The sequence below is a fragment of the Pantherophis guttatus genome, chromosome 2 (assembly GCF_059756535.1).
Source record: "Pantherophis guttatus breed Tessera chromosome 2, ASM5975653v1, whole genome shotgun sequence".
Taxonomy (NCBI): Eukaryota; Metazoa; Chordata; class Lepidosauria; order Squamata; family Colubridae; genus Pantherophis; species Pantherophis guttatus.
The window spans coordinates 157,086,663-157,109,171 of NC_142064.1; the positions used below are offsets into that span (position 1 = coordinate 157,086,663).

General features: G+C 42.8%; 1 protein-coding gene across 1 annotated transcript; it reads right to left on the minus strand.

Moving 5' to 3' along the window:
• Positions 1–629: 629 nt before the first annotated feature.
• Positions 630–8,866, minus strand: ENPP7 (ectonucleotide pyrophosphatase/phosphodiesterase 7). Its single transcript, XM_034413049.2, has 4 exons — positions 8,614–8,866; positions 5,190–5,335; positions 2,824–3,444; positions 630–932 (listed from the first exon to the last, which is right to left on the minus strand). The coding sequence occupies exons 1-4, from the start codon at positions 8,864–8,866 to the stop codon at positions 630–632; spliced, it is 1,323 nt and encodes a 440-aa protein (XP_034268940.2).
• Between the last annotated feature and the right edge of the window lie 13,643 nt (positions 8,867–22,509).

Sequence of the window (22,509 nt, forward strand, 5' to 3'; positions counted from 1 at the left end):
GAGTGTGAACCAGTGAATCTGATCCAATTGATTTTCATAGAAATTCATTTATGTTTTGTATACTATATCAGTATTCCTTCCTTTCTAAGCCCTTTATAAACAGTTTTCACATAGCCTAGCATTTGCAAGGAAACGCTTCTTTCTATCATGCATCAAATTCCAATCAGTACCATAAGTGGATTAGAGCACAATTAACGGTTCCATCATAACAATAAAATACTGAATAATCAGAGACATTCTCCTGGTTTCTCCTAGTGCTACTTTGTGTGGCAAAGATTTATTGTATTTCCCTTTTCTTCCCACTCTTGACTTCGCTGATGCCGGAATAAACTGAAAGGGGTTATAAAGTAGGATAGGCAAGCCAATGAAATTGGGGAGGAAAATATTTGAAAGCTACTCTCTTTTTACTTTAGAACTTCTTGTTGGATAAGTTAAAGAAACAAATCCTTTGGGGTTTGATATCATCAGTGTACAATTTATAAAGATTGTGGAGACGGCTGCTACTTAAATAAAAGGGTTTATCCCTGATCAGAAAAGAGCAAACTCTTTAGGGATCCTCAGCCTCCATAAGGGACTATTAAGGTACATCATTGACAATTTATATCCCTGTCTCTCTGACGGATATGTAATTAATCTTTTTTGGATTGAATCCGTTCATTGAATAATTGGTGGATTGCAGTGTTAGCTAACCAGAAAAAAAACAGACCTGTGTCTTTGACAAGCATATGCCGGGTGACGTCCAAGGATCCATCATGTGGTTCAGGTGTGATATTCAGGAGTTTGCAAAGGAGGGCATAAATATTCACACTTTCAAAAGGCTCCACCTCCAGGCCTTGCTTGAAAGCTGGTCCCACAGCTCGGAAGATGGTCTTCATATTCATAGCCTCATTGTCAAAGCCGTGTTCCCCTTTATTGAACTGGACTTTCACCCTCTGAAAAAGAAGGGAAGGCTACAGCTCATCACATGCAATTTGCCTTTCGCTGAAAGAACAGGACTTTTTTTTTTCAGTGATTACCCACCACTCAGCTTTTATCTGTAATTAATAAAATCTTCCCAACAACAACAATTGGATGAAAAATATGGATAGAAATAATAAATTAATAAATAAAAAGAGTATGGCTCAACGATTTAAGCAGGCGTTTCCTATTTTGACATTCTTATTTCTTGAACAAAAGTGCACTAGAGTGATTGTAATGATAATAAAAAAAGGGATCTATTTGCAGCTAAATAGATAATTCATGCTAACTAGGGACTATTGATACTTTCAGTTTCTTTAGTTGCGCAACCCACTTGCATGGCAGATAAGAGAGAAACAAGGTTGGCAACTATACTACTTTGCTTGAACTAATCAGTGCAGAACTGGAGAGATGGTTTTGCTGGGCTTCTGAACTTACTGGAAAGCAAATGAGCAAGTGGGTTGAAATTAGTTATGCCAGCTTTACTCTGGTTTAATTTAACAGATTCTGATTGAAAAATGGAATAGTTCTGGATTTAATAGGTCCAGAGTTGGTTCTGTTCCATCTTCTAAACATCTCACTAGGGAACATTTGGTTTGCTCCATCTGGCAGGAACACCTTTGATAGAAAATTTCTGCTGGTCAAGTTATTTTTGAGACAGAAAGCAAGCCACTAGCCTGCTTGGCCACATTGTAGGAATTCATCATTTCAAAATAGCAGTGCTCAGAAGGAAAATATGAATTCTGAGACTTAGGATCCCTGAACTTGTGATGACTGGATTCAGCAGGATCCCTTGACTGCTGCAATAATGATTAGCAAGACAATCCTATGTATCTACTCGCAACAAAATACCTTATGCCACCAGACTCAAAATTTTGGGCTTAGACAGTTTAGAATTTTGCTGTCTTCGGTCTGACCTAAGCAGGGTACATAAAATCATCTGCTACAATGTCCTACCAGCCAATGAATACTTCAGCTTCAACCAAGACAATACAAGAGCACACAATAGATACAAGCTCATGGTAAACTGATCCAAACTAGACTGCAGAAAATACTGACTCTGTGGTTTCTTCCCCAAATCCCCAAAACTTTAACCTTAGACTGTCCATTGTAGACCTCATCCCATTCCTAAGAGGTCTGTAAGGGGCGTGCATAAGTGCACCAGCGTGCCTACTGTCCCTGTTCTAATGTTTTCTTTTATTTGTATCCTTTACATGTATTTATAATTATGTTTACACTTGTATCTGTCATAAAATACATGCTTGACGAAATAAATAAAATAAAAAAAAATATGTTTCTTCAGAAATACATTCGATATGGGTTAGTAGGATGTGCTGAATGCTTTTTCAAATAAAGAGAAAAATGGTTGCAACTAGGAATATAGAGGCAAAATCTGTTCCAAAATTTTTCCCAAAGTCACTTCCTGCATAAAATGCTATATTTCCCAATGGATGCTTTCCATATCTAATGGCATTATGGTGTAACACACAGAATTCCTAAATAGCCTTGGCCATTGGGAATTCTGGCACATTCCAAAACATTTGAATGATAGATGGTTTGGGAAGGCTGTCATAGAGTGTGACAAATATGCACAGGGCTGTCTGTGTTATATCACACAGCGAAGCTGCATGCTTTGGCTAGCACCATCCAAGATGGCAGAGATTGCTGTGTGAAAAATGCTGCAGAATAAAAGGAATCCCCATGGGATAATTCAAAGCAAAATGCCTTGGACTGATATTTTAGGTTACCCTTCCCCTTTGTCCTTCTTAAGAAGCTTATTTATGTTTACCAAGCATGAAATGGAAAGCCACATAACTAAAGGGAGATAAAGAATTTGGCATTAACAAGGTAGAAAAAATACTTTACCCCATGGATCACGTAGCCAGGGTCACTATACAACACAAGAGGTGTGACACGAATATGGTTGGCGTAATGGAATCTTTTGGGGAATTCCTCCTTCTTATAAACATGGAGCTTGGGGTGGGCATTTTTCAAGGCTTCATAAACTTGCTCTAATTTCCCAGGTTTTGGCAGCAGGAGGCCCTGTGGCCCATAATCAACCAGCTCAAACTGAATGTCCTGGAATGAGAAGTTTGCTACTCGGAGGAGGTGAATTTCATCCTTTTTGATGACTGTTTCCATGCCATGGTCAGAGGTGATGACTAAGTTAAGTACTGAGTTCATGCCATGCTCTGCGATGCGCTGTCTCAAATAGCCCACTGTCCGATCAACTTGGCGGATCATATCTTTCCTCTGCTGAGATTCTGGGCCATATTTGTGTCCAGTAGAGTCGGGTTCCCCAAAGTAAAGGCTCACAAAGTCAAGGTCATCCTCATGGAACCATTTCATGACTGTGTCCACATTCTGTCTCCACTCAGTTTCATTGTCATACTTGTGGAGGAGTTTTTCCACCTTCCTAACTCTCACTTCCTCTCCTTGATAGGTGGCATTCCCTCCTGGGAAAAACAGGGAGGCAGCTTTCAAACCCTAGAATGAGAAGATCATAAACTTATGAGTTGGCAAGACAATCCACAGGGCTACATGTTTATGTGCCCAACGTTCAAATGCAGGCTGGAATCTCAGCTGCATCTTGAAAGTATTGCCAAAATGTGTTTACACCTCCAAAGTCAGCACAAGAACTGAAGGGAGCAATGTTTGTCATGGCAGAGTTTTTCTTTCAAGGACCACATATACACAGCATTTAAAACTAACATTGCAGGATGCTAAAGAATCCAAATTCAGTGGCATAGAAAAGAGAACTGATTCTACACAATCCCAATTATTTAAAAGATGTTTAACTAAAGAGGACTTGCAATCCTTCTTTAGATAAACATTTCTGTGTATGTTTTCTTTAGTGGACAAATATAAGTTGCTACATATTGAGATGAATACAGACCTTGACTTACAACTGCAACTGAGTCTGGAATATTGATGATAGAGTAGGTTGTTGCAGTCATTCAGTTGCATTATCATGTGACAGACTCGATTTTACAACTGTTTTTACAATGGTTGTTAAGTGAGATGTTGGGCAAATCATATATCATATGTCTGAATCTAGCTTATCCAATGGGTTTTTGTTTGCCAAAAAACAGTGAAAAACATTGTGATCACATGACCCTGCAATCAGTGGTAAGTGCGAGCTGTTTGCCGAGCACCTAAAATGCGATCATGTGACTGCGGGGCTGCTGCAGCAGTTGTAGCTCCTGAGATGGGTCATCATAAGTAACTTTTTTTTGAGTTCATTGTAACTCTTAAGCAAATGGTCATAAATTGAGGTCTAACTGTATACAATATTTGTAATTATATATGGACTTGACTTCAAAGAAAATCTGAGAATGAGTAATTAATCAAAAGAGAAATAATAGAACATGACTATGGCCCTTCCTAAAGTTGCCCTCCAGTACCAATACATACATACATACACACATACAGTACATACATACATACATATATATTAAGTGTTTTCCTATTGAGACACCTGGTCTACCCCAGCATGTGGGAGGGAGCGTACTGCATCCCTTTCGCCTTTCAGCTCCAATCCAGGAGCCCTTAAGCAGTCGCATTCATGACAAACCATTTTATACCAAATTTATATTTCGCTGATAAAGATCTCTCCCCTGGCTCAAGCTGATGAAGGGAGGAGAACTTGTGGCTCAGAGGTTAATACAACTTCCTAACATGCAGGCGCAGCCCAAGTTCAAATCCAAGTAAAGGTATGGCTAGCTGATGAGAGCTAAATAGCTTGAAATAGATCTATATTAGTCTCCCTTTATTTCTTTATCAGTGAAATATAAATTTTATATATATATATATATACATACACACACACACATACACATACATCACCTCTCTCACACAATTGCTTTTCCACTTTCAATTTTAGTTTAGTTTAATTTAGTTTTCACAAATTAATAGATTTCCACAGACATCTAATCTCAGAAAATTTATAAATTTCTTTTCATTGCCCATTTTCTCAGGATCTGTTTTGAAGAACCGATTCTAGATTAATTAACTTCAACTGACAATTAGAACCCACTCTATCGCTGGGGAGGAGGCAATTCCCCAATATTTACAACAGTGTATCTGATTTTATTCTTCCTTTTTGTGGATTACATACAATGCTTAAGGTTGGTTTGCAAAATGAAGTCACTAAGAATAGAGATGCACTTTTTTTGAGTAACACGTAAAATGAGAAGACTTCTTTTTATGATTTTGAACAAGTTTTACAGTACCTGTCTCTGTGCTGTGATCCAGATGGGGAGGCTTCCGTTGTCCCACCAGTCAGACCTCCGCTGAGTATGGTAATAAGGCAGTTTTTGTCCAGTGCTAGTGTTGAACCACATGTTGTGAATCACTCCATGGTTTTCGATATACTTTCCTACCAGAAGAGAGAGAAGCTTGAAATTAATTTAATCTCTATGTTGCATGAACATCTGGATACTTGGCCTTGATGGGTGAAGGCTATCACAGAGAGGCCACTGGCCTAATTCCCTTCCTGTTCCTGAGGACAGCATTACGCCACAGTTACCAGAGACCTCAGCCATGGAACCATCACTGTCTAAGAAACTGCAGCATTTTCCTAGTTTCTTGCAAGGATAATTCAGTGGTGGCTCCTTGCTTTTCTGACTGGCCGAAGGACCTAAATAGATCTTCCTTGATCAAGTTAGCAAACAAAATGTTAAAAAGTTATGATATTTATATAATTCCTTGCCAAGCACATCTAAATTATATTAAAGAAGCCAAAATATCTTTACCATCCCCCAAGGCACGTCACAATTTTTGAGTGCCCCTAATGTTTGGAAATTGAACATTGAAAAATTTGCCACCCCCTATTTTGTCACAGTTCAGGCTATTCTTCTAATGCCCCATTGCCACCATGAAACAAGTGCTTTGGCACTGCCAGGAGAGAGGGAGTTTTGGGCAAGATGTCTTATGGACTGGGAATATCCTTCACCATTTTCCTTTCTGAAACAATTTATTCTATTGCTCCCTCTTTTCACCCCTTAAAGGGCTTTGGGGGGAATGAAGAAAGAGCAGGGCAAAAAGACAAAACAAAAAGAGAGACAAAAAAAGGAAAAAAAAATGGCCTTTTACCCAGTGGGGTCCTAGACCTGTACTTGATAATGTAGACCTGGTGGAACTACTAGCCTTCTTCATTTCAGTCCTTGCTCTCTCTCTCTGTTTCTTCTACTGAAGTTTTTCTTTGACTTCTGTTAGTGCCTGGCATCTCTCTCTCCTATACTTGTTCAGTTATGGCAATGACCTCTCTTTAGAGATAGATGTCAGACAATCTGTAGAGATGTTGTCACCCTTGGACTCCCACACAGAAATGTCTTGGATAGTCAAATAGTCTTTGACAAATCCAGAAAAATGCCTCCAGCCTCCTTTCTGGTTCTCTGGAAACATGCAGCACATGGTTTCCACTTCTTCCTTCTTCCATCTACTCACTTAACTTTCCAAGGTTTTGTCTATTGGTCCCTGAGAAATCCACTGCTGCAATTCTTTAGTAAGATAAAAATATTCAGGTGATGGACCATGAAACTATTGCTAGATAATAGGGTGAGCGAGCCAGGGAAATTGTGTCTTGGTTATAATGTCATTGATGCTTCAGCTTTCTCCAAATACAGGCACTGATCTAAAATAGTCTCTTTTAATTATAAAAAGTAAAGACTCCCTTAAGTCAAGTTTGATTTCAAGTGACTTGATTTATTGATTTGTTTAATATACTGCCTTTCCTCTATAAGCTCAAGATGGCATGTAGTGCATTCCTTCCTTCTGAATAATACCTACTCATGTACTTTCCTTAGCAGCTATTCAGAAGTGGTTTGCCATTGCCTTCTTCTAAGAAAATCTACGACTTTCCAGTCTAGACTACCACTCCAAAATCCTCCTAATGGTCTTAACTTTGGTTCAACTTGGTTCAACTCTGCCTATTTCTGGTTAACCAATCTCAGCTAGTTGCATACCATCATTGCTTTAAGAATTCTAATCATGCCTTTGTTCCGGTGGAAAACATTTAGAGGAAGGATCTGTTTTGCCTATCAGCTACAATTGCCAGAATTCCAAAGGTGATTTTTTTAGTAGGCAACTGGACTTTCTTGTTTTTTCTTTTGAAGACGTTTCGCTTCTCATCCGAGAAGCCTGGATAGCTCAGCAGACTAATGCATTGTAATTTAACTCCAGCTGTCTGCAATTAGTAAGTTCGAATCTTGCCAGGCTCAAAGTTGACTCAGCCTTCCATCCTTTCTAAGGTAGGTAAATTGAGGACCCAGTTTGTGGGGGCAATAAGCTGACTTTGTAAAAATATACAAAAGTATGAAGGCTATTGCTTAACGCATTGTAAGCCGCCCTGAGTCTCCAGAGAAGGGTGGCATATAAATCAAATTAAAAAAAAAAAAAGCTTCATCAGCTCTGACAGGATAGTGGAAACTTCTCAGATGAGAAGCAAAACGTCTTCAAAAGAAAAAACACGAAAGTCTAGTTGCCTCCTGAAAAAGCACCTTTGGGACAACCATGACCTTGATGACTGAGAATCTCTACAGACCTTTAGCTATACAATTTGGGATGAACACCCTTTGAATGGTGTGGGAGTAGGAATGGATTTCCAGAGAAAAAATTGCAGAGCACAGGAATCAGGAACACTACTCAGGTGACCCTGAGGACACAGATAAACCTCCAAGTGCTTCAATGACCCTCTAAAAGGATGCAGATGACCAGCTGTCTGCAAGGAATATAAATCCTTCCATTCCCCGCTATCCTGTCAGAGCTGAAGAAGCTTCTCGGATGAGAAGCGAAATGTCTTCAAAAGAAAAACCAAGAAAGTCCAGTTGCCTCCTGAAAAAACACCTTTGGGACAACCATGACCTGGATGACTGAGAATCTACAGACAATTGCCAGAATGTTTAATAATGATATGATATTTCCCCCCAAAAGTGTAGCTCCTCAAAAACTGACCCATAGGTAGATCTAGAAAGAATAAAGTTTAGAAGCACTCTAAAGAAAACAAATGAAGTGCTGCACTAAGTACCACTGTGCTTAAGAACAATTTGTGCAGTGCCTTAAAGTATTAATTTAGAGCAGTGTCATTGTACTTTTATTATTAGTATGCTGGCACATTTCCTCAGTGTGAAAATAATGAGCAAAAAAATTCCTATAGCAAGGACTAATAACTTGTGTTTTCCAAAGCTATGACATTATTATCACTATTTGAAGGTCCAGTTAATTCAATTTTTCCCCCCAGTGCTTTTTTGAATGGCCAGAGCTGACAATAAAATTTCCGTCAACTAACTGTGACGGAATTCAGGAATGTGGGTGAGTTTGGGGAATGGGAGATGTGCTGAGAGATCAAACTATTATCAAAATAACCCTCCAAGAGTTGCATTGCCAAGGCTTCAATACAAACATGATGAAGATTTACATGATGAAATGTGCTTCTATTTTCTTACGGATGAAATGTGAGCAACATTGTTTTGGAGGCTTGGGGTTAAGGATGAGAATGACAAATGCTCCCATTCCCACCTTTAACACCATAAACTCAAAAGGTATCATAAACAAACAGTGTTATTCCTCCCTAGTGACACATCCATTTCAGATTCCCATTTTTTCTCTCTCCTACCTTTCCATCCCATCCCTTCCCTTCCAGAATGTAACACTCACCTGTGAGCAAAGTGAAATGGCTGGGGCTTGTCTGGGTGACAAAGGGTGGAGTGATGTAGCGTGCCTTCACCCCATCTCTGGCCATGGCTTCTAGATTGGGGGTGTCCACATCCTGATCATAATTCCACCGAAAGCCATCAAAAGAAACAAGTAGAAGCTTGTTGTGGCTTCTCGTCCCTTGTGGTGTTCCTTGTAGCGGGGCACAGACTGTAAAGGAAAGCAAGGTACTCAGGAAAGCCAGGAACACAAACATCTTTCCGAGCAAGCAAGAGGGGGAAAGAAACAAACATCTCAGAAACTTGCATAATAAATACATGACAGGGTCTCAAGTTCAAAGTTCTATCTGATCCACTCCCTGCTCTTGGCTTTAGGACAACTTCCTGCTGGGGTTTAAAGGGTTCATCCTATACATTTTGTTTCTCTGTGTGTGAGAGACTGGGACTTGACACTAAATTATTTCCCTTCTTCAAGCTCATTGTTACGTAATTCCATTTACTCACGTATGGTACTAACCTAACCTCTATGATCAAGTTCAACACATTTGTGCTGAGCACTGAAGGAATTGCTGGTTGTATGCTTGGACAAAAAATAGAAAGTGGAGTGGAATCAGGTAATGTATGATAGGAGATAGCCAGACATCCAAAAAGAAAAAAAATTCTTAGCTATAACAATATATATTTTTCTTACTGTATCACTAAATCCACAACGAATAGAAGAATCCAAGCTGAACAGGAGAAGAATAGATTTGAATTATTTCTTAGTGTGTTAATTCAATAAATAAGAGACAAGGACAGCAGTACCTGAGAGATGACCAAAGTTTACATTTTGTGCTATACGGAGTGAAGTGACAAAATTTGGACTGTTCCACTGAGTTCATATTCTTTAGTTCTCCCTCCAATAAAACACCCCTTCATACAGTAAACTAGGATATCAGTAAGAGAACTGTGCTAAACCCTATTTCCTATGCTAGTTTATCAAGTGCAAGAAGCTTTTTATACAAGGAAATATTTTAAAATATTAATATTGTGTTACTTATGTTTCAGATTAAAACAATAGTAAGGTCTGTGCTAGGGACGTGGTGGCTCAGTGGCTAAGACACTGAACTTGTCGATCGAAAGGTTGGCAGTTCAGAGGTTCGAATCCCTAGTGCCGCGTAACGGGATGAGCTCCCATTACTTGTCCCAGCTTCTGCCAACCTAGCAGTTCCAAAGCACGTAAAAAATGCAAGTAGAAAAATAGGGACCACCTTTGGTGGGAAGGTAACAGCATTCTGTGCGCCTTTGGCATTTAGTCATGCCGGCCACATGACCACGGAGATGTCTTCAGACAGCACTGGCTCTTTGGCTTTGAAACAGAGATGAGCACCGCCCCCTAGAGTTGGGAATGACTAGCACATATGTGCGAGAGTAACCTTTACTTTTAAGGTCTGTGCTACATAATTCAGTAGCTGAAGAGGGCAGGAATTTAATTGTCAGCAGGGTCTCAAAAACATGTGAAAAATGAATATAACAAACTTGTGGACTCCATAGAAAAACTTTGAACCATAAATATAATGCACTTATAATCATATTTACACTATTCTATAGAATTTACTAAAGGTAGTGTTACAAATCTTAGAGGGTAGAGTTTGATCCCCTAAAACAGTGATGGTGAACCTTTTCAACACTGAGGGCCCAAACCGGAACACATACACGTGCGTTCCAGAGCACCGGAAACCCAAAGATCAGCTGCCGACGGTGCACGTGCCCACAGAGAGGGCTTTGCATGCCATCTCTGGGACACGTGCCATAGGTTTGCCATCACAGCCCTAAAAAGAAGCTTGGTACACAGAAATCAACCCAAGTATTTTAGGCTCAATATTTTAATACAGATTATATTGCATGTATAATCAGCAGTCAATTGTTTCAGAAAGCGTGGCTGAGAGATCACGCATGGGAGATGTCAAGATTGATTTGCTGGAGAAGTCATCAGAAATGTATATAATGGAGCGGTCCTATTCTGGTTAAAAGGGAAATGTTGAAATGCATTAAAATGAGAAAAATCTAAAATGCTAGTAGGACCAGCTATCCATAATACTTTCCATGCGAACAAATCATACATACTAAAACTAAAGACACACATACACAGAGAAAAAGCAAACCATTATATATTTTAGTTTATGTTTAGTTAGTTTAGTTTATTTGATTTGTATACCGCCCTACTCCCGAAGGACTCAGGGCGGTGAACAGCCAAACAATAAAATACATAAATACAAAAAATTTAAAAAACCAGTTAAAATCAAATTAAATCATTTTGGCCCAGACAAATTAAAACACCCCAATAATTTAAAAACAGATTAAAATTTACATATTAAAAGAGGGAGGAGATTAGGCCAAGCCTGCTTGATGGAATAAAAAAGTCTTCACAGCGCGGCGGAAGGTGCGCAGATCCGGGATCCTCCGTATCTCTGGGGGGAGCTCATTCCAGATGGTAGGTGCCCCCACAGAGAAGGCTCTCCCCCTAGGGGTCGCCAGCCGACATTGTTTGGCTGACGGCACCCGGAGGAATCCCTCTCTATGAGAGCGTACTAGCCGGTGGGAGGCTATTGGTGGTAGTAGGCGGTCCCATAGATAACCAGGTCCTAAGCCATGGAGCGCTTTAAAGGTGGTAACCAGAATCTTGAAGCGCCCCCGGAAGACCACCGGGAGCCAGTGCAGCTCGCGCAGGAGAGGTGTCACATGGGAGCGCCATGACGCTCCCATTACCACCCGCGCGGCCGCACTCTGCGCCAGTTGGAGCCTCCGGGTGCTCCTCAAGGGGAGCCCCATGTAGAGAGCATTACAATAGTCCAGGCGGGAGGTGACGAGGGCATGAGTGACCGTGCGTAACGAGTCCCGATCCAGAAAGGGACGCAACTGGCGAATCAGGCGAACCTGATAAAAAATCCTCCCGGTCACGGCCGTCAAGTGCTCTTCTAAAGACAGCCGTGAATCCAGGAGGACGCCCAAGTTGCGAGCCCTCTCCGTGGGGGCCAGTGATTCGCCCCCAATAGTCAGAGATGGCGTCAACTGACTATATCGGGACGTCGGAAACCACAGCCACTCGGTCTTGGATGGGTTGAGTCTGAGCCTGTTCCTCCCCATCCAGATCCGTACGGCCTCCAGGCACCGGGATATCACTTCAAGGGCATTTTAGTTTCCAGTTTGATAATGTGAGGATTTCTAAAGACACACCTACATTGCACTATTAAATTCCGCCTGTGCTGTGCTCATGGCAATTAGAATTCAAGACATTAAAAAAAAAAAAACTTGTTTGAACTGAGACTCTTTAGCAGCTTGCATAGTATTCAGTCCAGATTGTAGGCTGTCATATTCTCCCATCCAACAGTTCCATCTACTGCTATGTCCTCCTATTATTCTCTTCTCATCTTAATGGACATACCTACATTCATACATACATACACTTTTATGTATGCATCTGTGTGTCTGTATATAAGAATTAAATTATGTTCAGGGCACATGGTTTTGTCCTCACATCCACTCCTCTCTTTTTATGAAGGTTTTAATAGCAATAGAACTTCGACTTATATATGGCTTCATAGTGCTTTACAGCCTCTCTAAGCCATTTACAGAGTCATCATATTGCCCCCAACAATCTGGGTCCTCATTTTATTGACCTCCGAGAGATGGAAGGCTGAGTCAACCTTGAGCCAGTCAGGATCGAACTGCTGGCAGTGGAAGGCAGAGTTAGCCTGCAATATATCATTCTAACTACTGCGCCACCCATGGCTCCTGAGTCAGTGTGGTGAGGGAGCATAGGTTTGGCACATAGGAAATTTTAGATTCAAACTTGACACCTCCGGTTAGGCCTAAAAAACACCCATCTGAATCTCTGGTTAAAGTTAACAATATTGGGTCAGAGGAATCCATGGCTTGATTTAATATATGAGAATTTCCCTCTGTTCCACATAATAGCGCTGCATGCAAGATCCTGTAACAAACACAATTACACATGGAGTCTCCAAATCAATACTAGTAATCACCAAGAGGACAGAACATCAGGATTCTCTAATGGCAGCACCCCCAGTTGACTCAATAGAGATTTAGATTTAGATCAGAGGTCTTCAAAGCTGCCAAAACTTTTCAGACTTATGGACTTCAACTCCCAGAATTCTCCAGCCAGCATAGCTGTTTGGGGACCCCTGATTTAGATAGATCAATACTTATAAATTCAGGTTATGGCTTATTTATTTATTTAGATTAATTGGCCACCTAACACCAGTGGACTCTGGGTAATGTACAAAACTAGAGAAAACATAAAAACAGATAAAGAAAATGTAAACCAAATAGAAACCCAGACTAAAACAATGTAAAAGACAGCAAAATCAACAAAAGAAAACTAGGTCATTGATCAAACAATAAACATCAACTCCAGATCTGGGACCAAAGAGACGGTTTTTATATGTGAATGATATTTTACAGCAGGAGTCCCCAACCCCTGATCTGTGGACTGGCACAGGTCTGCGGCATACCAGTAACTGGGGCACACAAACAAGCGAAGCCCCATCTGCAGGATGCAGGCAGCATGTGAAACCACGCCCCCTCTGGTCCACGGAAGAACCTCTCTCCATGGAACTGGTCCCTGGTGCCCAAAAGGTTGGGGGCCGCTCAGTGGTGAAATCCATTTTTTTTAACTACTGGTTCTGTAGGCGTGGCTTGGTGGGTGTGGCAGGGTAAGGATACTGCAAAATCTCCATTCCCACCCCACTCCTGGGGGAAGGATATTGCAAAATCTCTATTCCCACCCCACTCTTGGGCCAGCCAGAGGTGGTATTTGCCGGTTCTCTGAACTACTCAAAATTTCCGCTACTGGTTCTCCAGAACCTGTCGGAACCGGTTGGATTTCACCCCTGGGCCGCTGCTTTACAGATCCCATGCTATATTTAAATGTTTCACATCCTTGCACATGGTTTTAAACTCAGTATTTTTCAATGAAACCAGATTATACATTCTCGTAAGGAATGATCAAGCATAGATTCAAGTGATTTACATGTATGTATCAAGCCGGACAGATGCAATTTTTATTCTACTGTAGAAGAACTGCAATCTACTCAGATGAGTTTCCCTCGATCTGCATCGATGAACACAACTACCATTGGAGGAGTTTAAATCCCCATAAAATTGAGGAGCATGGCCATATTTGTGGGGCAAGCAAGCAAATATTGGTAGCATCTTGGAGGGTGAAAATTCCCATCACTGCGGTTTTGTTGAGATGCACAACCTTCTCAGATGTGTCATTTTTCTGGCCCGGAGGCCTGTGGAGCAGGCAACTCATCCATCTGTTGGCTTATAGCCCTGCCTGAGACAGGCATGACCTGACCTTCAACGTGGCGGAATTTTATTATGTCGACTCTCCACTTTATCAATTGCTCTGGCTTTTTATGACTTCTCTGGGGTTTTATCACTGCTGCTGACTCATCTTCCAATGAAAATGGGAATTAATATTTTAAAGGACTTATGTCATGTTGCTCCCCAGAGACTCCATGCTATCGACCTTGGTGCTTTTCTTCTGCCCCTTGCTCTTTGCCTGTGTGTGTGTGTGTGTGTGTGTGTGTGTGTGTGTGTGTGTGTGTGTGTGTCTGGCTGTGTGTGTGTGTGTGTGTGCATACACTCATGTGTGTGAAGTTTATTAAGCTGCAAGGAGACTTGTCTGCTTTCCTTATTTATGCTGTTGTGAGAAGGAAAGCAAATGATATCAGCTTAATTGGATATTTTGTATGCATTTTCCCTGGGAAGCTTTTAGAAGGACCAGGCCATATTGTCAATATTTAAATCTTTTTTTTTTTTCTTTCTACAGATGATTAAGTTCCTAACTCAATCTCCCATAGATCTTGTTTTTTATCCCCATGAACACTTTTTGCCTTTTACAGTTCATCTGGAAGATGCTCTGTTATGTCACAGAACATATGCTGTTGTTGCCAACATACTTTGATTGTTCCTGATCACACAAGGAGATTATTGAGTGTTTTATCAAATCAGACATCTGATATCCTTCCCTCTTTTAATGCTCTTCTCAGCATTCAGCAGGTTGCCTTTCAATAAAGTCACCAAGCAGCTTGTTTTCCCCCATCTCTCCAGGATCCAGTCATTCTTTATTGTAGCTACTGTTAAAATGACTATGTTTGGCAGGAATGAGAGAAGTAGAAGGAGGGGAAGACAAAGAATAAAGTGGATTTCACTGAAATATCCCTGAAAAGCTGCAAATTAGCATTGGAGACAAGTCATGATGGAAGGCATTTGTTTATACATTCCTCGGCAATCTGGCCCAACTCAATGATACCTAACTATCACATTTCGGTACCTAGTTTGTTGTTGTTAGTTGCAAAGTCATGTCAGACCCATCGTGACCCCATGGACAACATTCCTCCAGGCCTTCCTGTCCTCTACCATCCTCTGGAGGCCATTTAAGCTCACGCCTACTGCTTCAGTTCTCTGCCGTCCCCTTCTTCTTTTGCCCTCAATCTTTCCCAGCATTAGGTTCTTCTCCAGTGAGACCTTCCTTCTCATTAGGTGGCCAAAGTATTTGAGTTTCATCTTCAGGATCTGGCCTTCTAAAGAGCAGTCAGGGTTGATCACCTTTAGGACTGACCGGTTTGATCGCCTTGCTTACCTGGTTAGCTACCTAAAATAGCTATCTACCTACTTTACCAACTTATGGCAACATAATAAGATAGACTATTCTTTGCTGATAGTATTGCACTGTATCTCCCTCTTGTAGTAGAGTCCGTATAGGTTTGAATATTCTACACAAGAAGCGAACAGGAATGCGAGTTTCTTTCTTCCAGATGAAGTTTAGTGCAGAGGTAAATCTGCACTGGATGGCACCCCTGAGTCTTTACTTCCAAAGGTATCCATCTCTTAATCCTTGATCCATTATTTCAGCCATCCAAACCTGGAGCTTTTCAGATGCTTGATATAAACCCATCCTCTTTCCCAGGCATCATGGCTGCTAATGCCCAATTGGAGAAGCATGCATGGTTCCTCTTTCCTTCCCTTTACATACTTTCCAATGTTCCATACTTTTTCCCCCATGACATTTTATGATCCTGATATCTGGAGGGCCATCTTTGCCCAGGCAGTTCACAGGTCTGGTAGCACAGCCAACAATGAATGAATTCAAAGTTCTGGCTATCACAGGGTTCAGAGAACAAATGATTACCCAGTTAATGACTGATGGTGGGATAATGGCAAACAGGCCCAGAATCAGGATCTGGATATGCCAGGGTCCTCTGAAGATGGAGAAGCATGCATCTTTTAAAAACAACATTATTTTAATTGTTTAAATGGTTTTAGTCTGAAGCAAGGGGATTAGACAGGTTCATGATAATGTATGCTCACGGCACTAGATAATACATTAAATATTATATATATATATATATATATATATATATATATATATATATATATATATATATATATATATATTACACTTTTCTACAACAAAGCAGTGTATGTTTCCAATGAATTCATTTAGCACTAGAGTAACACTTCTAATTCCACATTAGTCCTGTGTCATGCATTTAAGAGGATTTTAAAAAGATTGAGGAATGGAAATGTGTGTGCCAGACAACTTGTTCTCCTTGTGTGCAGTGGAAGATGTTGCATGGCCAGTACAGAAGCAAGATTGCCAGGACAATCTCTATGTGGAAATCAGTTAAGGTAGCCTCTCATCTTCAGACTAACTAGTAAGTATTTGGAACTGCCAGTTCTCATCCCCACATTTTCCTGCCAACCTACATATTTTTTTTTATCAAAGCTATCCCAGTATCACTATAACTGTTATTCTTTTGACCTTTGGATCTCCCCATTCCCAGTCCAAACCCCTGCTAATCGCCAGGATCAACTTGTTGTCAGCCTTCCCTTGTCTAGGTCCCTTTGGTGCGTGGGACATGCTGAACTGGAGTGATGGAAAATTGTAGTCCAATACATTTGGAAAATTGTTGTTTGGTGAAGGCTAACCTAAGTAAGTTCACAACCAATCTGAGGACAGCATCAGGAATTACAAGACTCAGAGTTGTCAGTGTTCAAATCCTTTCTCTATACTTCCTAAGTCCATCTGCATGACTTGAAGTGCCAGCACTACATGTGCTCTTCAAAAGTCTGCAGCATGCAACACTCCTCCAAAGTGGTTGTCTGTGACAGAGAATTGATTATTTCTATAAACTCTCTCTCTCTCTCTCTTTCTTTCTCTCTCTCTCCATCCATCCCCCATCCATCCATCCATCTTGACTTAATGGAATGTTATTTAGATTTAAGTGTAAAATAAATCTACCTTATATCCCCCCTCCCCCCCCCCCGGTATTCAAAGGCCAAATGCAACTCTCTGTTGGAGAACAGGTACTCATTCTTGAAGGAAAGCTTCATCACAAAGAGCATGGGACCAACAGTTCCAAATTCCATCAGTAAGAATATGAGGCAGGGTAGCAGAGAAGCAGATTCCAGGAAAATGTTCATCTCACATATTAACATATTCTAAGGAGAGAGAAAGAGAAAGAATGCCCGAAGGATAGTACTTTTGTATTTCTTATAAACTTTAATTTCTCGTTGAGGAGGGAGTCTCCGGGTGATTTGGTGTACAACCTAAAGCAGAGGTGATAAATATTTGGCTTTCCAGGCATTGCTATGTGATGCACCCTATGGTCCTATAGGAACCATATTCAGCCATCTCTGAAAGTTCCTAGGTTTCTTGAGCTAATGGACACTTGGCTACAAAGTTCAACCATAAAAACGACAATCTAGTTAAACTCCAAGAAGCCGACTGATTACTGTATACTCATCTTGAGAAAAACATGGAATTATATGAGGGAATGTAGTAGTTGAATTTATTCAGAATTCAGTTCTCTCTATTTAGCATTAGCCTTATTCCTGGTGGCCTCTGTACCAGACTAGATTGGTTAGACCAGAGTCTACAACAAAACAAGTATTCGCCTGGGTACATATGAAAAGGTAATAAAATAATTCAGCAGTACACTCCTGTCTCTTAGGTCAATCCTAATCAGCGTAAAATAGAACCTGGATTAATAATAATAAAGATCTATTGAACCCCTTAAATATTAACATCTAGGGCAGATAAATTGGCATCAGCATTTACAGTAATAAAAATGGGGGGGGGGAACACCCCACCAGGTTAACTTATAGAACAGAAGAATATCAAACTACTCAAAGTTAGTGTGTTTTTTGCTTCACAAACCCTTCTGTGCATCTTTTGGGATGTTTCTGTCTTTTGCTTTCCAGATGCCAGTAAAAGCAAACCAAGAAATATAACTATTTCTTGAAGGATAAGGTTTTTATCATACAAGTTTGAAGCCCAAGCCATTTTAGCAACTGCAGTAGAAAATGCATTCTCTTCATTATAGCAGTCCCCGGGTTAAGGATGCTTTCTGTACCTTAGTGTATCTTTAATCAAATTTGTTTGCAACTTGTATTTATGAACCAGGCTGCCTAGTGCTAAAAATGGTGGATAACATTCTCCTTTCTTGAGCTGACTAATTACCAAAGCCACAAATATTTTCCTGAACTGCTGAAAACTGCTGAAAACAGTATATTAAAAAGTTGTAGCTTCAGAAAACATTGCGTGGCTTCAGCAGTTTGCCAGCTTGAAGAAGAAAAATGCTAGCTGCCATTTTAGTAATAGGCAACCTGTTTGTAAGTATTAGTTGTCCATAAGTCAAACATTCTTAACCTGGGGACTACCTGTAATGAAGTATCAGAAATGTCTCCTGCCATGTGCCCACTAAAATGAATAGGAACTATATTTTTGCCTAGTTCTTTGCAATTCATTTCAATAGCTTTGTTCACATGAATAGAATAGAATAGAATAGAATAGAATAGAATAGAATAGAATAGAATAGAATAGAATAGAATAGAATAGAATAGAATAGAATAGAATTCTTTATTGGGCAATTTTCCATTGCGCTGCTCCTCCAATCCATGGATGGGTAGTATCTCCTAGTTGCTGGGCAGAAAACTGAGTGCTAAATTACTTCCCTTAGCCAGGCCACGCCCACCTCGACCAATCAGCTTTAGTCTTTCTCACTCAGTTGCTGTGAGAACTTGGCAATTTGAGTGCTCTATCTTTAAATCGAATATTAAACTTCCCTTCTTAATTTATTATTTTAATTTCTTGTTTTTGTTCTTCTAACATTTCCTAAGGAGCTGCAACGTTATACTTTTGATTGCTTGCTGCGTGCTTGGGCGAGCTTGGGGCTCCAAGCCGCCCGGCTTATCTCCCCTCCGATCGGGGCTGCAGCGTGCCGGATTCCGACCCGGCTGGGCGGATCCGAGGCCAATTAGCCGCTGGCGACGTGCGTGCCTCTCGGTGAGCTGTCAGAACTGCCGTCGCCTCAGCTCCTGTTATAGAGCGGCTCCGGGGTGCCTGCCTTGTGTCGGGCGGCCTCCGTGGATTCCAGACCAGCTGGTGAGCGCAGAGAGCGCGCAGACACCTCAAAACGCAAGCGCCGGCCGACGAACAGCTGCTGAGCTGGTTTCCGCTGCGTTAAAGTGCCCATCAATCAGGAGCGCTGTACCTGAAAATTGGAGCGAATTCCGGCAGGACCAGGTTCGACGTTTCAGGAGGTACTTGGTTTCAGGGAAGGCCGCCATTTGCTTGAGAGCTTTGCCGCTGGGGCGGCCGCCATTTTGTTTCGGGGCCTTTCAGGCCTGGCGGCCGCCATTTTGTTTCGGGGCCTTTCAGGCCTGGCGGCCGCCATTTTATTTCAAGGCCTTCCAGGCCTGGCGGACGCCATTTTGGGAATCAATTAAATAAAATAACATAATTATAATAATAATAATAGCTGGATCTGGTGGATCGAGGCTTGTGAGCAGCGGGGTGGCGTTGGAGACCTGATTGCCCATCCCTTTATGGTTTGTGCCCTGCTTAGTGGCCATCAACTACCAACTTATCTCTCCCTGGTCTGGTTGGGTTACTTGCTTTACATCGGGCTTGAGCTCAGCAGCTTCTGAGCCTATATTGCCCATGCCTGACTGAGTCTTCACTGTGGGCATTTTTCCTTGACAGGAGCCTCGGTGCTGATCTCTGTGGTCTTGGCCTGCTGCTGACTGTCCTGACTTCCGCTTGCGCTATGGCAGATATAGCCTTGTCGTCGGACTCGGAGGGCGCCTGTGATTATCCAACCGCTCACAAGTCTACCAATAAAAAGTCAAAATCCAAGTCTCGGAGATCAAAGATGCCTTCTAAATCATCTAATCCGAATAAAGCAGAACAAAGGCGCCATGAAGCATTAGAAAAACAGTTTGAGAGGGCGCAACAGCAACAGGCATCCCTGGCCAGACAGCTTTCCGCTTCTGAGGTTTGGGCTGACCCTTCTGGAAATGAACGGGCCGGGGCCTCCTCCTCCAACTTACAACGCTCCAAAGGAGTTTCGATGTCATTACCTGATGTTTCTGGACTTTCCAATGCTCCATTGAGCCGTAGGCGTCTGCCGGAGGCTACATTTACACCTACTGCGGCGGGGCTCCGCCCTGAGGTCCCTGATCCGCCTGCGAGCTTTCAGTCCATGTTGTCTGACGCACTGGCCAAGATTTTGGCAGCTGGCATACAGCAAGAGGGAACCCGACCAGTCAATGTCGGCCTGCCCTCTTCTTCCTCTGCTTCTTCTGCGCCGGCCCCGGTCAGCGACGCTGTTCCTAGTACCAGTAGGCACCACTCTGCCCAATCTTCTTCTGAGGAATCTGAAGAAGGGGAAATTTGTCCGGAGGATGTCGAATTCTCAGAGGATGAGGATCTTCCCCCAGAGAAACCCGTTTTCACGAATCTGTTCCGACCTTCTGTTTTTAAATCCTTACTACATAAGGCCAAGGTTGCTACTAAATTTGGCATCGCGGAAGGGACAGCTGCGAAACCTTCTGATTCCCAACACCCACACGATGCCCTGTTTCACGTCTCGAAACAAGACCAGGACGTCATTCCCTGTCCTCCCTTGTTTTCCAATGTCATTACATCGGCCTTCGGTCAACCAGGTTCCCTGACAGCCCCGAGTGGCCTGGACAAGCGTCTTTATTCAGCCGAGTCGCAGTTGGAGGAACTTCTGGCCGTACCTTCAGTGGACGCCCCGGTCGCTGCCTTGTCCACTACCTCGATGCTGACTTCAGACGTTGTGGACGGCCTTAAGTCAGAGGACCGAAAAATGGAAATGGGGTTCCGAAAAGCGCATCAAGCCGTCACTTGGGCCATCAAGGCAGCCACCGCCACCTCATTTTTCAACAGGGCCTCCCTGATCTGGCTCCGCCAGCTTCAAGAGAGATTGCCCCCTACTGATACCAGACTGCACCAGGACATTAATAAACTTGTGGCGGCAACGGAATACTCCGCAGATGTCTCTCTGACGGCGACAAAATTTGCTTCGCGGGCTATGGCGGCAACGGTGACCAACAGACGCCTCTTCTGGCTTCGCAATTGGCGCGCGGACAACAAAGCAAAATGGAAATTGGCATCAGCACCATTTACCGCTACGTCGCTTTTTGGTCCTTGCCTAGACCCGATCTTGATAGAAGATAAGGACAAACGCAAAGTGTTGCCGTCTTCCTTTCGACGTGCTGAATGCAGATATGCACCTTACACACAGCGGCATTCCTTTCGGGCCCCTTCGGGCTCCGGTGGCTCGTATTACCAACGCTCATATGCCCAGATGTCTGACAGGGCATCAGACAGACAACCATTTCGTGACAGAGCCAGGAACCAGCCCCAGGCGAAACGTCCCTTCAGAGGTTCCTCTTACCGACCTCCCCGCAGAGGGAAGTGACTTGGTGCTCCTGGGTCCCATCGGGGGGCGTCTCCAACAATTCTCCCTCCAATGGGCCCGTTCAACAACCGATTCTTGGATCTGCGCCACCATTCAGCAAGGTCTCCGTCTGGAATTCCACACAGTACCACCCACCAGTTTTCGCCGCTGTCCCATCCCACGGTGCAAAGTGCAGAGGGAACTCCTGGAAGTGGAAATCTCGCACCTCCTCTCCATCGAGGCCGTGGAACCAGTGCCCAAGGACCAGGTGGGAACTGGATTCTACGCTACCTTATTTCTGGTGCCCAAGTCATCGGGGGGCCACAGAGCCATCTTGAACCTGAAACGTCTCAATCAATATGTACTTTATCGCAGGTTCAAGATGCACTCTCTCAGGTCGGTTCTGGCGTCCATCAGGCAAGGGGACTATCTTCAATCTGTCGATTTGCGAGAAGCATACCTACATGTGCCCATCCATCCGCTGCATCGTCGCTACCTCCGCTTCGAATACAACGGCATGCACTTTCAGTATCGGGCGATGCCCTTCGGACTGTCCTCGGCCCCCAGAACCTTCACGAAACTGGTGACAGTGGTCGCGGCTTCGGTCAGGGCTCGTTCGGTGCGTCTCAGTTGTTACCTCGACGATCTACTAGTAATGTCATCATCGCCGACGCATGCTCGGGCGGACATGGAGATAGTCCTCCACGCGTTCCAGAGTCACGGTTTCTCCATCAACTGGCAAAAGAGCCACCTGACTCCTACGACACGCCTTCAACATCTGGGGGCGGTTATCGATTCCCAATTGGGCCAGGTGTTTCTGTCCCCGGATCGCATTCACGACATCAGAGATATGGTACGGCGGATTCAATCCTAGAGGAAGGTATCCTTGCTCCTGTTGACCCAATTGTTGGGGAAGTTAGTGTCCTGTATCCACGTTGTTCCGTGGGCACGCAGACATTCCCGCCCCCTTCAGTGGCTGTTGCTCCCCTTCCAGAGAGCGCGCCACATCACATCTACTCGCCAGATTCTTTTGCCCCCACAAGCTCGCCTGTCGCTCACGTGGTGGAGGTCCCCCGCTCTTCACAAGGGATGTGTCTTCCTCGAGCCGGACCGTGTGG